A 16,715-nucleotide genomic window follows, 5' to 3' on the forward strand; every position below is an offset into this window, starting at 1 on the left:
GCCCAAGTTGCCCTTGACTTGGCGTTTTGGAGTGGGCTGCCCTGAAAGCATTCTGATGGTTGTCGTTTCTGGTTGTTATAAAGTATTCAAGAAGAGTGTGGTTGTGTGTCGTCTTTCGGAGTTGTTTTGAATGAGGTGCTGGCCTGCTGCAGGGCACACAGCTGCTCCCGCTGTGCCCCTCTTCAGGGGAGCACCCGAGGACCAGGCCAGCCAGAAGTCTTTCAAGAACCGGACGGCCAGGATCTGTCCCACGACACTGGGTACTTGCAGCACATTCAGGGCACTGTGTTGATGGGTTCTAGAGAGCTCTGGCATCCACCCCACGTCCTGCAAGCTCTAAGAGCCCAGGAGCAATGCTGACCTCAACCTTGTGCTCCAGGACACCAAGGGAGGATCACCTATATCTGCTTCTTCTGACAATAAAGACTCCTGAATGGAGTCCGCACCAGGTCCCACAGTGCCCGGAATGCTCTTTGGTGAGGCTGCTGGGCCGAGTGCCTCAGGGCACCTGAGCCTGTGTACGGGGGTGATGGTTATTATTACATGTCAGCTTGGCAAGGCCGTGGTACCCAGGTACTTGGTCAGACACTTTCCTAGATATTTATATGAAGGTTTTGGTTTTTTTTAAAGACGAGATTAACATTTAAATCAGCAGACTTTTGAAGAAAGCAAATTACCCTCCATAGTGTGGGTGGGCCTCATCGAATAAGTTGAAGGACCAAACAGACCACACTTGAGACCCCATGGCCCTGAATTCTCCAGGCCAGAATACTGGGTTGCTCTTCCCTTGGATCTTCCCAACCCAGGGATCAAACCCAGGTCTCCCACATTGCAGGCAGATTCTTTACCAGCTAAGCCACAAGGGAAGCCCAAGAATACTAGAGTGGGTAGTCTATCCCTTCTCCAGGGGATCTTCCCAACCCAGGAATCGAACCAGGGTCCCCTGCATTGCAGGCAGATTCTTTACCAACTGAGGTATCAGAGAAGCCCTAACCTCCCTCAGGAAGAGGGAATTCTTCCAGTGACTGCCTTCAGGTTCCAGCTGCAACTCATCCCAGCCTGATGGCCCGCTCTGCAGGCTTCAGACTTGCCAGCCTCCACAATCACCTGAGCCCAATCCTGAAGTCAATCTCTCCATCTGCCTTCCCCATGTGTATGTGTGTGTGTGTGTGTGTGTGTGTGTACACATATATATGTCTCTCTGTAGACATGTATGTATATATGTGTATATACATGTATGTACACACACACCCTGTTGGCTCCGTTTTGCTAGAGAATCCTGCCTAATCCGTTGAGGATGCAGAGAGAACAGGCTCACCTGGCTCTGTAGAGTTTGTAAATCACGACAACAGTGGCTCCACTCCACTGATGGCCTTTCAGAGGCTTTGGCTGTTTCATGCCCCCATGAGAACCTGAAGTGCAGGTTAAGTCTTAGGGTCCAAACCTGGTGCCATCTGACTCCACACCCCCAGTGTCCCCTGCCTCACCATACCATCCTGTGATGCACAATCTGACTCCAAGGACTAGCACTGGGGATATGTAGGGACTGTAGCTTTGCAGACCCTTCAGTGTTTACAGGGGCTTCCCAACTGGCACTTGTGGTAAAGAACCTGCCTGCCAATGCAGGAGAGGTAAGAGAGGCGGGTTCCATCCCTGGGTTGCCAAGATTCCCTGGAGGAGGAAATGGCAACCCACTCCGGTATTCTTGCCTGGAGAGTCCCATGGACAGAGGAGCCTGGTGGTCTAATGTCCAAAGGCTTGCAGAGTCGGCCACGACTGAAGTGACTTAGCACAAGCGCAGCATTTACCAATGGCAGGGGCCTGGAGGGGAGGGGCCTGACTGGGAGGAACCTGGATGGGAGGGGTCAGCAGGCCTCATACTTCTTTGCGGAGGAAGAGAAATCTTACTGTCACCTTTCAGCTAACAGCCCCATCTCTGTCCCCTGCCCCACCCAAAGCCTCTGCCTCCCAATGCATCAAAATACTGCCTAGAGGCTTTCTGTGTGGACAACGGGCTGCACTGGTTTACACTGGAGACGGGAGGCTGGAGCACAGGGTAAGGATGTAGCTTGAGGCCAGACCTCACTGACTCACTGACGGGATCACAGCACGCTTGCCCTGGCCTTAATCTAACACTTGTCTAACTCTGCCACCAAGTGTAGGGTGCACAGGTGCTCAGGATGACAGGGTACCTCCCATGCGTGGGTGGGCGGAGGAGCACACGGTGGGGACGGTGCATTCAGGGCCCTCTCACATGCGGGTGTCCACGGCGCTCTCCGGCCACTCTCCTGAGGTGTCCCGGGGGCAGAGCGAGAGCCGGCTCACTCCCACCTCGCCTTCCCCGGGCCAGAAGGGGAGGTACCGGGCACAGGAGGACACGCAGAACCTGGTGCCAATCCCCCAGGGGAGGCCGTAGACCTCCAAGGCCTTCGCAGTCTCCTCAGACTCCTCCTGGACTTGATTCCATGCCAGGAGGCCTCTCTCCTCCAGACTTCCTAATAGGAGACAGCAGCGGGGTCAGGATTGGGCCCCAAGGGAGCTAGCGGACCTGGGCAGGAGGAGCCTCTGGAGAGGCCAGTTCGCAGTGCCCTGGTCCTGCCAGCAGCTCCTCCTCCTCCTCCTCCCAGCCCATCCCAAGAATCAGCTCAGCTCAACTCCGTCCAACTCAACTCAATGGATGTGAGAGTTGGACCATAAAGAAGGCTTCAGAGCCAAAGAATTGATGCTTTTGAGCTACGGTGCTGGAGAAGACTCTTGAGAGTCCCTTGGACTGCAAGATCAAACCAGTCCATCCTAAAGGAAATCAACCTGAATATTCATTAGAAGGACTGAAGCTGAAGCTAAAGCTCCAATACTTTGACCATCTGATGTGAAGAGCTGACTCACTGGAAAAGACCCTGATGCTGGGAAAGGTTGAAGGCAGGAGGAGAAGGGGACAACAGAGGATAAGATGGTTGGATGGCATCACTGACTCGATGGATATGAGTTTGAGCAAGCTCCGGGAGATGGTGATGGACAAGGAAGCCTGGCATGCTTCAGTCCATGTGGTCACAAAGAGTCAGACACGACTGCCTGACTGAACAACAGCTCAGCTCATCACCAGGCATTTTCTGAGTTCTGGGGTGTGACCTTCTGTGAACCACTGTCCTTTCCTCATCTTCTGGGGCGGACCTTTCTATGTTTCAGTTTCTGGAATGCAGATGTATTTTACATTTGGTGGAGAGAAGAAACATGGAAAACAGCATATCATGAAGCAGGAGTTATTACAGAGGCCCTTTCAAGAAACTGTAGGAGGACCAAGAAGGGAGCACAGAGAACCACATGTGAGGACAACTCTGCACCCTTCCCCTGACACATCTTCAGCACTGATGCATTTGATGTGCTCCTCATCACACTCAGGGCCCTGTATGGTAATGGTCTGTGGTTGTGTCTCCCTTTCCGACAAGCCTGTGAGGCTCCAGAAGGCAGGGCAGGTCCTGCTGCTCTCTGCATGCTCAGTACAGAGCACCCGGAACACAGCATACCAGCTATGGCTTGTGTTGGAATATGAATATATACATGTGTTCTCTCCCTCCCCAACTAGACTGCAGGCTCTAAGAGAGCTGGGGCTGTGCCTTTTGAGCTTTGCTTCTAGTATATTTCCCACCTTAGGGTCCTTTTATGGGCTGAATTGTGCTCACCCACCCACCCCCCAAATCATATGTTGAAGCCCTAACTTCCTTCCTCACATTCCTTAGAATGTGACTATATTTGTAGACAGGGACTTTAAATCACCCCACCCAGACTCTGGACCCACTCAGGGTTCCTGAACTGCCAGTTTTCAGAGCAAAGACGAGTCCTACCAGGGATGGTGTTGTCCAACAGAAATCCCAGAAATCCACCAACAAACATGCCTGTGGTCAGCAGCACCTGGATGACTTGGTCCAGCTGGAGAATCCCTAGAGTGGAGACAAAAGTGACAGGAATTAAAAAGTGGGCCAAGGATCTTAACAGAGATTTTCCCAAAGAAGATGTCCAGTTGACCGACAGGTTCATGAAAGGTGTTCAACATCACAGATATCAGGGAAATGCAAATCAAAACCACAGTGACATACCTTCTCACACATGTGAGGATGGCTTTTACCAAAAAGAACTGAGAAGTGCTGGCAAAGATGTGGAAAAATAGAAACCCTTACACATCATTGATGGGACTGTAAATTAGTGCAGCCATATGGAAAAAAGCATGGACATTCCTTAAAAATTTTAAAATAGAACTACCATATGACCCAGCAATTCCACTTCTGGGTATTTATTCAAAGAAAATGAAAACACCAACTCAAAAAGATACATGCACAGCCACATTCATAGTAGCATTATTTACAACAGCCAAGATATGGAAACAACCTGAGTGTTCATCAGTGGATGAGCAACTAAGGAAAATGTGGTGTATATTTAAAATGGATATTATCCAGCCATAAGAAAAGAATGAAATGTCGCTATTTGCACAACATGGATGGACCTTGAGGGCATTATGCTGTGAAATAATCAGAGAGAGAAAAACAAATACGTATGATCTCACTTACTATATGTAGACTCTTTTAAAAAAAATAAAAACTCATAGAAAAAGAGATCAGATTTGCGGTTACCAGAGGCGGGAAGTGGGAAAAGGAGGTGCTGGAGGAGGGTGATCCAAAGGTACACACTCCGGTTATGAGATAAGTAAGTATGAGGGGTGCAATGTACAACATGAAAACTATGGTTAACTCTGCTGTATGTTAACCATACAGTTGTTAACAGAATACACCCTAAGAGTTCTCATTACAAGGGGAGAATTTTTTTCCTTTTTTCCCCACTTCTTTTTCTTGTATCTATATGAGATGGTGGGTGTTAACTAGACTGATTATGGTCATCATTTCACAACGTATGTGCATCAAAACTTTATGCTGTATACCTGAAACTCATACAGTGATGTATGCCAGTTATATCTCAACAAAACTGGAAGTAAGTAATGGCGATGTACAACATGGTGACTATAGTTAATTTAAAAGAAGTGACAGGAATTCCCGGGGACCAAGGGCCCCCCCCCCGGCTCTGCTCCTGGAATGGTCACAGTCTAGAGGATGGAGAATCACCTGTGTGGAGCCTCTCTGGGTTCTTGTTCACCCAGTTGGGAATGGCAAGCCCACAGAAGATGGAGAAGCCGAAGATGAAGAGGTTTCTGGATGAGTTCAAGTCCACGTGCTGCAGGAGAGGGGCCCGGAGCCATCAGCACCTGTACTGAACACCAAGCACCCCTCCAAAGTGCCCCCTGCTCACCCATCATGGAGGTGGGAGGGGGACGTTGGATTCTGAGGGCACAGGCTCTCAGTCAAGCCCCAACTCCCCCTTGACCCTGGGAGCTGAGTGGTTTGGATAATCCAATCCAAACAGATGCAATTTTGTTTTTCAGAAGTTTGGATGTTTCTGGTTACTCCTTCCTTCCATTTGGGGCCGGTGCATTTGCTGGGACTAAAGGATTCCCTTCTCCTCCCTTGTCCCCGCCCTGTTCCATTCATCTCCATCCCCGTGGGATCCTCTCAGGAGATGCAACGCTGCTGCTTTTCTAAGGGTGCCTCGCCTCACCTGGAGATTGGAAATCCCCACGGCAGTGATGACCCCGAACATCACCAGGAACATGCCTCCGATCACGGGTGTTGGGATGGTGGCAAATGCAGCCCCGATCTTCCCAAATATGCCCATCAGGAGCAGCACACAGCCCGCGACGACAATCACCATCCTGCTTCCTACCTGCAGCACTCAGGGGAAAGGGGTACAGATGGTGGCTGAGCTCCAGCCAGGACATATGCCCTGGAGACCTCTGCCCTCTTCCTGGGGAATTGCAAACAACAGCTCTAGGGGACCCGCAGGAGGATCCCCCTCTACTCCCACAGGGGCTAGGGAAAGGATGAGGGCGTGGCCTTGGGTCCCGGCCTCTGTCCTCACCGCTCCTCTCTGCTGCTCTCATACCTATCTTCAAGTCCTGACTCCAGTGCTCCTTCTCTGGGCAGCTTTTTGCAAAGAAGTGGCATGAAGTCTCTTTTGGGAAGGAGTGGCCCGATGCTTAAGAATGGGGTTTGAGAGCCAGTTCCAACTCTGCCTCTAACTAGTTGTGTGACTTTATGCATGTTATCTAACCTCTCCAAATATCAGCCTCCAAATTTATCAGGTGGAATTAGTAATACTTCACAAGCTCGTTTTAGGAGGCCAGCAGGACCCTGGCATTACCAAAGCCAGATAAGGACACTACAAGCAGAGACAGTACAGGTGACTCTTGAGCAATGATTCTGAACCCTGTGGGTTCCTGTACATGCAGATGTTTTTCAACAGTAAATACTGCGGCACCAAATAATCCATGGTAGGCTGACTCCGTGAATGTGGAACCACAGATATGATGGACCCACGGATATGGAGGGGCCACATGCACAAAGATCCAACTATAAGTTATACAAGGATTTTTGACTGTGAGGAGGGTTGGTGCACCTAATCCCACCCCATTTCCCATATTGTTCAAGGGTCAACTGTACAGGCCAATATCCTTGATGAATATAGATACAAAAACTATCAACAAAATATTAGCAAACCAAATTTAACAGCATATTAAAAGGATCATACACCATGATCAAATGGGATTTATCTCTGGGATGCAAGGATGTCTCGACATATGCAAATCAATAAATGTGATATACCACATTAATAGAATGAAAGATAAAAATATATGATCATCTCAATAGATGCAGAAAAAGCACTAGACAAAATTGAACATCCTTTCTTGATTAAAAAAAAAATTTTCAACAAATCAAATATAGAAAGAATGTACCTAAAGGCATATATAAAAAGCCCACAACTAACATCATACTCAGTGCTGAAAGGTGGGAAACTTTTCTTCTAAGATCAAATCAGAAACAAGACTAGGGTGACAACTCTCACCACTCCTATTCAACATATTACTGGAAGTCACAGCCATAGGAACCAGGTAACATAAAGAAATAAAAGGCATCCAAATAAAAAAAGTAGAAGTAAAATTATCTTTATTTGCAGATGATATGATCTCATATGTAGAAAATCCTAAAGACTCCACTAAGAAATTGTTAGAACTAATCAGTGAATTCAGTAGAGTTACAGGATAGAAAATCAACATACAGAAATGTCACATTTTTCTACACTAATAATAAAACATCTGAAAAAGAAAGAAAGCATACCCATTTATAATAGCATCAAAAACAATAAAATATTTAAGAATGAATTTAAAGAAGGAGGTGAAAACTATAGGACTTTGATGAAAGAAATTGAAGAAGACACAAATAAATGCAAAGGTATATTATGTCATGACTTGAAGAATTAGTATTATTAAATGTCTATATTACTGAAGTCATCTACAGATTCATTGCAATCCCTATCAAATTTCCAACAGCATTTTTACAGGAATAGAAAAAAAATCCTAAATGCTTATATATAGTAGTATAGTGTCAGTTGTTCAGTTGTGTCCAACTCTTTGCAACCCCATGGACTGTAGCCCACCGGCATCCTCTATCCATGGAATTCTCCAGGCAAGACTACTGGAGTGGATAGCCATTCCCTTCTCCAGGTGATCTTCCCAACCCAGGGATCAAACCTAGATCTCCTGCATTGCAGGGGGATTCTTTACCATCTGAGCCACCAGGGAAGCCCCCTAAAATGCTTATGTAAGCACAAAAGATACCAAATAGCCAAAGCAATCCTGAAAAAGAAAAATAAAGCTGGAGCCATCTCAATTCCTGATTTCAAACTATACTACAAAACTATAGTAATCAAAACAGTATGGTTCTAGCATAAAAATAGACACATACACCAAGGGAACAGAATTGAGAGCCCACAAATAAGTCCATGCATACATGGGCAATGCTTGACAGGGCTTCCCAGGGTGCAAGTTTCATCCCTCGTCCTGGAACGAAGATCCCACACGCCATGTGGCCTAGCTAAAATGCAAAAAACCAAAGAAACAAACAAAAACGTTAAAAAGATACTCCAGGATAGTTTATTTTGTAGGAATAAAAAGCTGTGAAGATCTGTTGCACAGCGTTGTGGATACACTTAATAGTACTGAACTGTACACTTCAAAAATATTAAGATGGTAGATTTTATGTTATGTGTCTTTTACCACAATTTTTAAAAATTTTAAGATACTCCAATGTCAACAACTTGAAGTCCGTAAGTGCAGTGATAAAGTAGTAGATTCTACCTTTGCTTATTTTTCTTCCCAGCTTAAGAGCACAGTGCCCATTGACTGACAGGTGGCTGATGAAGGTTTATATGGTCAGTGAGGACCAGCAGTGGGACAACCAGGGCAACAGTCACATCCTCTGGCTACATGGAGTGGCTGAAGGGCATGCCCCTGCTATACAGGGCCCAACAAAACATGGTCCACTGGAGAAGGGAATGGCAAACCACTTCACTATTCTTGCCTTGAGAACCCCATGAGCACAATTTATTTAACTGACTTCATAAGAAAACATGTGATAAGAATTTACCACATCAGCAGGACTCCCTCGCCTGCCCGCTGCATCTCTTAAAATTATCCTGTATTAATAAATCTACTTCTTGCCTATCAAAAGAAAAAGAGTTTACCACGCCAAAGGAAACTTCTGTTTTGTTTACAACCCTAACAATGAACTATGGGAACTAAGCATGAATCTAAGCACAATAAATCAACTTGTCAGGTTCAACCAATGCCCTTTGGATATACTGATGATCTCATAAATGGCAGGTCATCCAAAATCCTACCACCACAGTATTTACCATGCAACCCTGGGCCTCTTTTGGTCTCAGGATTGACATCTGAGTTGGAAGCTACAACACCCTAGGGAAGTGATGGGAGGTCTCTGACCTTCAACCTAATTCCTCCCCCCACGCTACCACCTGTCCCCCACTTCCCACCCCACCAACTAGGAGAGAACCAAGAACTAGTGAAAGGCAAAGGAGAAAAGGAAAGATATACCCGTCTGAATGCGTAGTTCCAAAGAATAACAGGGAGAGATAAGAAAGCCTTCCTAAGTGAACAATGCAAGCAAATAGAGGAAAACAAAAGAATGGGAAAGACTAGAGATCTCTTCAAGAAAATTAGAGATATCAAGGGAACATTTCATGCAAAGATGGGCACAATAAAGGACAGTATGGACCTGATAGACACAGAAGATATTAAGAAGAGGTGGCAAGAATACACACATCTATACAAAAAAGAACTCAATGGTCCAGATAACCATGATGCTGTGATCGCTCATCTAGAGCCAGACATCTTGGACTGTGAAGTCAAGTGGGCCTTAGGAAGCATCACTGCAGACAAAGTTAGTGGAGGTGAAGGAATTCCAGCTGAGCGATTTCAAATCCTAAAAGATGATGCTGTTATAGTGCCACACTCAGTATGCCAATATTTGGAAAACTCAGCAGTGGCCACAGGACTGGAAAAGGTCAGTTTTCATTCCAATCCCAAAGAAGGGCAATGCCAAAGAATGTTCAAACTACTGCACAAAATTGCACTCATTTCACACACACACAAAGTAATGCTCAAAGTTCTCCAAGCCAGGCTTCAACAGTATGTGAACTGTGAACTTCCAAATACACAAGTTGGATTTAGAAAAGACAGAGAAACCAGAAATCAAGTTGCCAACATCCACTGGATCACAGAAAAAGCAAGAGAATTCCAGAAAAACATCTACTTCTGCTTCACTGACTATGCTAAAGCCTTTGTGTGGATCACAAAAAACTGTGGAAAATTCTTAAAGATACAGAAATACTAGACCACCTTACCTGCCTCCTGAGAAACCTGTATGCAGGTCAAGAAGTAGCAGTTAGAACCGGACATAGAAGAATGGACTGGTTCCAAATTGGGAAAGGAGTACCTCAAGGCTGTATATTGTCACCTTGCTTATTTAACTTATACGCAGAGTACATGATGCGAAATGCTGGGCTGGATGAAGCAAAAGCTGGAATCAAGATTGCCGAGAGAATTATCAATAACCTCAGATATGCAGATGACACCACCTTATTGCAGAAAGCAAAGAAGAATTAAAGAGCCTCTTGATGAAAGTGAAAGAGTAGAGAGAAAAAGTTGGCTTAAAACTTAACATTCAAAAAACGAAGATCATGGTATCTGGTCCCAACACTTCATGGCAAATAGATGGGGAAACAATGGAAACAATGACAGACTTTATTTTCTTGGACTCCAAAATCAATGCAAATGGTGACTGCAGACATGAAATTAAAAGATGCTTGCAACTTGGAAGAAAAGCTATGACCAACCTAGACAGCATATTAAAAAACAGAGATATTATTTTGCCCACAAAAGTCTTTATAGCCAAAGCTATGGTTTTTCCAGTAGTCATGTGTGGATGTGAGAGCTGGATCATAAAGAAGGCTGAACGCCAAAGAACTGATGCTTTTGAAATGTAGTGTTGGAGAAGACTCTTGAGAGTCCCTTGGACTGCAAGGAGATCAAACCAATCCTAGAGGAAATCAACCCTGAATATTCATTAGAAGGGTTGATACTGAAGCTGAAGCTCCCATACTTTGGCCACCTGATGCAAAGAGCGGACTCATTGGAAAAGACCCTGATGCTGGGAAAGACTGAAGACAGGAGGAGATGAAGATTGAAGACAGAGGACGAGAGGGTTGGACGGCATCACTGACTAAATGGACATGGGTTTGAGTAAGTTCTGCGAGATGGTGAAGGACAGGGAAACCTGGCATGCTGCAGTCCAGGGTCACAAAGAATCGGACATGACTGAACGACTGTCACCCTGCTTGTTTAACTTATATGCAAAGTATATCATGCGAAATGCCAGGTTGGATGAAGCACAAGCTGGAATCAAGATTGCCAGGGGAAATATTAATAACCTCAGATACGCAGATGACACCACCCTTACGGCCGAAAGGGAAGAGCTAAAAAGCTTCTTGGTGAGAGTGAAAGAGGAGAGTGAAAAAGTTGACTTAAAACTCAACATTCGGAAAACTAAAATCATGGCATCCAGTCCCATCACTTTATGGCAAATAGATGGGGAAACAATGGAAACAGTGAGAGACTTTATTTTGGGGGGCTCCAAAATCACTGCAGATAGTGGCTGCAGCCATGAAATTAAAAGATGCTTGCTCCTTGGAAGAGAAGCTATGACCAACTTAGACAGCACATTAAAAAGCAGAGACATTACTTTAACAACAAAGGTCCATCTTGTCAAAGCAATGGTTTTTCCAGTAGTCATGTGTGGATGGGAGAGTTGGGCTATAAAGAAAGCTGAGCGCTGAAGAATTGATGCTTTTGAACTGTGGCATTGGAGAAGACTCTTGAGAGTCTGTTGGACTGCAAGGAGATCCAACCAGTCCATCCTAAAGGAGATCAGTCCTGAATCTTCATTGGAAGGACTGATGCTGAAGCTGAAACTCCAATACTTTGACACCTGATACAAAGAACCAACTCATTGGAAAAGACCCCAGTGCTGGGGAAGATTGAAGGCAGGAGGAGAAGAGGACTACAGAGGATGAGATGGTTGGATGGCATCACCGACGTGACGGACATGAGTTTGGGTAGGCTCCAGGAGTGGTGATGGACACTGGGAAGCCTGGTGTGCTGTCGTCCATGGGGTCACAAAGATTTGGATATGACTGAGTGACCAAACTGAGCTGTAGTCCATGGCATTGCAAAGGGTAGGATATGACTGAGCAACTGAACAACAACTGGATTTGTAGCCTGCTCATGTACCTTTCCGGAGAAGGCAATGGCAACCCACTCTAGTACTCTTGCCTGGACAATCCCATGGACAGAGAAGCCTGGTAGGCTGCGGTCCATGGGGTCGCTAAGAGTTGGAAACGACTGAGTGCCTTCACTTTCACTTTTCACTTTCATGCCTTGGAGAAGGAAATGGCAAACCACACCAGTATTCTTACCTGGAGAATCCCAGGGACGGGAGCCTGGTGGGCTGCCATCTATGGGGTCGCACAGAGTCGGACACAACTAAAGTGACTTAGCAGCAGCAGCAGCACATACCTTTCTGCCCTGCTCCTTCCCTCTAGTCTAAACAGCCTTAGTTCAGAAGAGTGAAAGTTAGTTCAGAAATGATATATTAAAAAAATTTTTGTTCCATTTATTGAGTATAATTTTCTGTTCTGCATGATATCTGCTTCCTTTAGCAGGAAAAATAGTTGCTGCTTTATACTCATGTAGCCCATTCTTGTTATATTTCTGTGTGGGTCAGTGATCCTCACATGGAAAAACATTCCTTTCATTTGCACTAAAGGTTTGGAAACTTTGGGAAAATATCCAAGAGTCCATGGTGTCAATTCACATGGTACTTGCTCTAGGCTCTGCTGTTGCTCACACATTTTAGCTCCCACTGTGGCCCCAAGGTCATGCAGATACAGAGGTGGATAGGTCTGAGAGAGTGATCAGAAAATGCAGGGAGGGGAAGTGGATAGCAGGCTCTGTATTCTCCAAAGCTGACTTCACTTGTTCTGGGAAACACCGCACCTCTGCACTGAAGCAGACAGGAAAGGAACATCGTAATACTATTCGTTTCAAGTCTTCTTAGAAAGCACCATCTTGAAGAATTTGTGCTGAACTTAGGGGGCTTTCCTGTGGAAAATGGGAGCCCCCGAAGAGATTTTAAGTAGGGACTAATTTAATTGGATTCTAGGAAGATCCTTGGGCAGCCACGTGGCAGCTAGATGAGAGATGGGCAAGATTCTGGGAAGGGACAGTTAGGGATGCTACCACGTTCAGGTGAGAGATGATTGATCAAGCTGTGGTCCTGCTTGGAGAAAAGCGGATAAGACGGCCACAGGCACCCGGAGAAAACAGAATCCACTGTGAGGGGTACAGGACAGAGATGACAAAGATTCACTGGGATAAGCTTTACAAGGAGGAGAAGTAAGAACAGGGCATGGACTGAACATCACAGAGGCCACGCTGAGTGACAGGTACCCTTGGGACATGCAGGTACAGGGGACCACAACCAAGAAGGTCAAGAACAGTAAGCAGAATGATGGCTCCTCAAAGATGTCCACATCCTGATCCCAAAATTCACATGGCAAAAGGGACTTAAGGATTTTGAGATGAAGAGAGTATCCTGAATTACCCAGGTGGGCCCAATCTAATTACACATACCCACATAAACAGATAATCTTTCCCAGGTGTAGTCAAAGGGAGACGTGACAAAGGAAGAAAGGTCAGAGAGATGCAATGTTGCTGGCTTTAAGATGGGGGAAAAGGGCCACAACCAAGGATGTGGGGAGCCTCTAGATGATGAAAAAAGCAAGGCAATTGATTCTCCCCTGGAAACGTAGCCTTGCTAATACCTTTACTGTAGTCCTGTGAGACCTGTGTTAGAGTTCTGACCTCCAGATTGGTAAGATAATAAATTTGGGTTGTTGAAAGCCATTAAGTTTGTGGTAATTTGTTGCAGCAGCAGTAAGAAACTAAGACATGGATGACAGATCCAGGTCCTTAGCCTGCACACCCACACCCACCCCCGTCCCCCCCACACACGTATGGACCTCTGTCTGCAGCCTTACCCTGGTGATGCCTAGCGCGCCCACATTCTCACTGTAGGAGGTGGTGCCGTTCCCTGTCCCCCAGGCCCCTGCCAGCAGGCAGCCCAGGCCCTCGATGCCGATGCCTCGGTTGATGGCATGCTTCGGAGGGGGTGGCGCCCCCACCATGCGGGCACAGGCATAATAATCGCCTATTGACTCCACCATTGAGGAGATTACGCCTGCGATGATCCCAAAGACCCCAGCCAGGCTGATGGTGGGGAGCCCCCACTGTCCTGAAAATCCAATGCAGAGGGAATATTAACCCAGAAGACAACAGGTTACTGGACCCCCAAATAATTTCTTTCCGAGAGGATTCTCCGGAAGGCTTTAAAAACTGGGCAACACGTCTTCCAGCCCCACAACTGTCCTGAGACTTTGTCTTGAACCCCACTTACCTGTGCCTCCCTGGGGGTAGGTCAGATGCCCTGACCTTGAGCTCCCAGGCACACAAAGAACCAGCACCCCGGCCTTTTCCCAGGAAGGCCCTGAAGCATTCTGAAGTCAAGATACTTACTCAGGGAGGCCCTAGCTCCCTAGTCCATGAGGCCACCCCTGCCTACCACCGCTGAAACGTGCTTATTCACACAACCTGAGCCAAGAACTGCAGGGAAAGGAGACCAAAAGAGGCCTAAGAGATGGCCTTGACCTCCAGCCCAGAAATGTTCTCCTTCAGTCTCGAGCCTCCCTTGTGTGGGACCCACCAAGTCCAGGAGGAGACCCAGATGCTGGCTAGAGGTTGGGTTCCTCTGTGCTTTTCCCACCCACAGGGTATTGTCAGATCCCTTGAAGAAGATTCTCCACCCACCCCCCTCGGCTCTATTCACCACCCACTCTGGTGCCCTGAGCCCCAGAAGCATGTGTCCCAGGCAATAAGGGCCCAGTCTTCTCATTACCTGGGTAAGGGAAGCGAAACCACGGAGCCTGGCTCAGGATGTTGCCTCTGGTGTCAGTGCGGGCCAGGTACCCGTAGGCTGTGGGCGCTGACGGGAGGGCATCGGTGACTGTGAGCACGAAGCAGAGCAGCCACGAGATGCAGAGCCCCAGCAGTACCTGCGGAAGGGAGGTACCCTTCACACCTGGCCCCACTCCCTGCCCCTGTCCACACCTCCCAGCAGGGTTGGGCAAAGGAGAGAATTCAGGAAAGCTCTTCAAAATGAGTGTTGGGTTAGGAACTCTTCCAGTGACAACAGAAATCTGCCGTGTCAGTGGATGAGTAACTCAGTAAAGGAACACAGACAATAAACCATAGGGAGACCTTATGTCAGGTAGAGGCAGAAATGTCTAGGAAAGTAGACAAGGCCTGGGTCAGAAGGACTGCAAGCTGACTCCCTTTCTACTGTTTGCAGGTCACGTGACTTGCTTCAAACTCCCTGAGCCTCAGTTTGCTCATCTGTACAATGGAATTTCAGCCATTGCTCTGCTGAGCCTGAAGCAGGATTTCTTAAAGTGGGGTTCTCAGATATGTTGATTTTTAATCTCTGGTGGTAGAACCCCAGACATCTGTATTTTTAGCAATGTTCCCAAGTGAATCTTATGCACACTGAACTTTTGAACCACTGGCCTACAGGGTTGTGGAAGGATCAATGAGATCACTATATGGAAGTATCTTTTTTACAATGCAGAATGTCGTTCATAGGTGAATTAAACCTGAAAACACCTTTATGGGGTTGGCAAATGTGCCTGCTTGACAGAATGGAACAAATTCAACAGAGAAGGCTCTGAAAAAGGAGGCACCATCTGAATCACCCAGGAACCACTGAGAAAGAACCTAAGCATCTTGGCCCTTCGTTCTGCACCCATGGTGGTGATCCTGGCTATCTCCCCCAGGGCCATGTTCTGAGGACGTCCCGGCAAACATGAGGAAGCTGTCCCACACTGGCAACCACTGTAGCAACCTGGGGCAAGCTCTCCACTCCTGCAGGAGAGAAGCACTGAGGGAGGAGCTGCAGGGCATCAAGCCAATGCTCCCACCACCCACGGGCAGAGTGGGGAGGAGCAGTTAGGGGAGGCCGAGGAGTAGAGGCCACTGCAGGTGGAGAGCATTTGACTTGAGGCCCATCTGAATGAGCAGGAGGCTGCTCCTCACTCTCCAGGTGAGTCAGCTAAGGATGGTGGCAGGTGGGGAGTGCTTCTTACAGGGAAGACCTGAAACAGGTAGAGCTTAGAGGTGTGACACTTCTTCTCTCGTCCATAAACAGGCACGGGCACTGCGATGTTTTTCAGGTACTGAGAAAACAGCACGATGAGGAAGATGGTCCTGAAACAGAAACAAACCACACCCAACCTGGTGAGCTGGGGCTCATCCAGAGTGAGGATCCAGGAAGCTGGGCCACTATGTGCTTCTGGGTCTGGGGAGCAGGGACTGTGCTAGGAGGGCCCTCATCTAGGCCCTGCTCTGCATCCTGCCAGCTGGGAACAGGTGGGCAGGCCCCTTTCAGAGGCTGCAGGTGGCTGAAGAGGAAGAGTGGGCAGAGGACTACTATTCCTTGGGACCTGAGAAATGAGCATGAAAGCTGCATAGATCCAGACTGGAGCCAAAGACCATCTTCTCTCCCAGGTGGTCCTGCAGGCCCTTGAGGTCAGAGTGAATGAACACATCCATCTGTTGTTGCCAAATTCCTCCAAAGCTCTGTTTAAATGTTGAGGGCCTCTTCTCCACCCCACTCCTAAGTCTTCCTGACACTCTTCCCCACCATCTCCATCCCCCACAAGCTGGCTGTCACTGCCCCACCCCCTGAACAAGCTTGACACTCTGGGACCCTCAACACTCTCTCCTGGTGTCACAGGTACCTGGACTCAAGTCTTAACCCTCTGCTAAACAACCAAATGCTTGAGAGCTGGGCCATGTCTCTGTACCCTTCCCAGGAGCTGGAGGTATACAAATATTTGCTCAGTGAAAACCTAGGAGGCAAGGGATGGGTAGCATCAGCCATCTGTGAACCCTGCACTAAGTATGTTTATACACTGCCTGTGGTGAATTCATTGTCTGTGAGGATTAATAACAAATAAATAGTAATAATACATTCTAAATAGCCATGTCACTGCTTTTTAAGGTATTATAATGTACATGAACTAGAGAGCCTCTTGACAAGGATGAAAGAGGAGAGTGAAAAAGTCAGCTTAAAACTCAATATTAAAAA

The 16,715-nt window shown here is 47.2% G+C and overlaps 1 protein-coding gene across 2 annotated transcripts in view; it reads right to left on the minus strand.

Annotated features, from left to right (window-relative positions):
- Positions 1–2,250: 2,250 nt before the first annotated feature.
- The window catches only part of LOC136170600 (solute carrier family 23 member 1-like), a 56,869-nt gene continuing 42,404 nt past the window's right edge, over positions 2,251–16,715 (minus strand). For both annotated transcript variants that reach the window (XM_065938927.1, XM_065938928.1), the window contains 7 exons: positions 15,712–15,832; positions 14,469–14,625; positions 13,555–13,808; positions 5,602–5,766; positions 5,112–5,220; positions 3,843–3,938; positions 2,251–2,495 (listed from right to left, as the gene is read on the minus strand). In XM_065938927.1, the coding sequence (XP_065794999.1) occupies positions 2,251–2,495; positions 3,843–3,938; positions 5,112–5,220; positions 5,602–5,766; positions 13,555–13,808; positions 14,469–14,625; positions 15,712–15,832 (1,147 nt within the window). The remainder of the gene's footprint in view (positions 2,496–3,842; positions 3,939–5,111; positions 5,221–5,601; positions 5,767–13,554; positions 13,809–14,468; positions 14,626–15,711; positions 15,833–16,715) is intronic.

This window comes from Muntiacus reevesi, chromosome 6 (assembly GCF_963930625.1).
Source record: "Muntiacus reevesi chromosome 6, mMunRee1.1, whole genome shotgun sequence".
NCBI classification, from domain to species: Eukaryota; Metazoa; Chordata; class Mammalia; order Artiodactyla; family Cervidae; genus Muntiacus; species Muntiacus reevesi.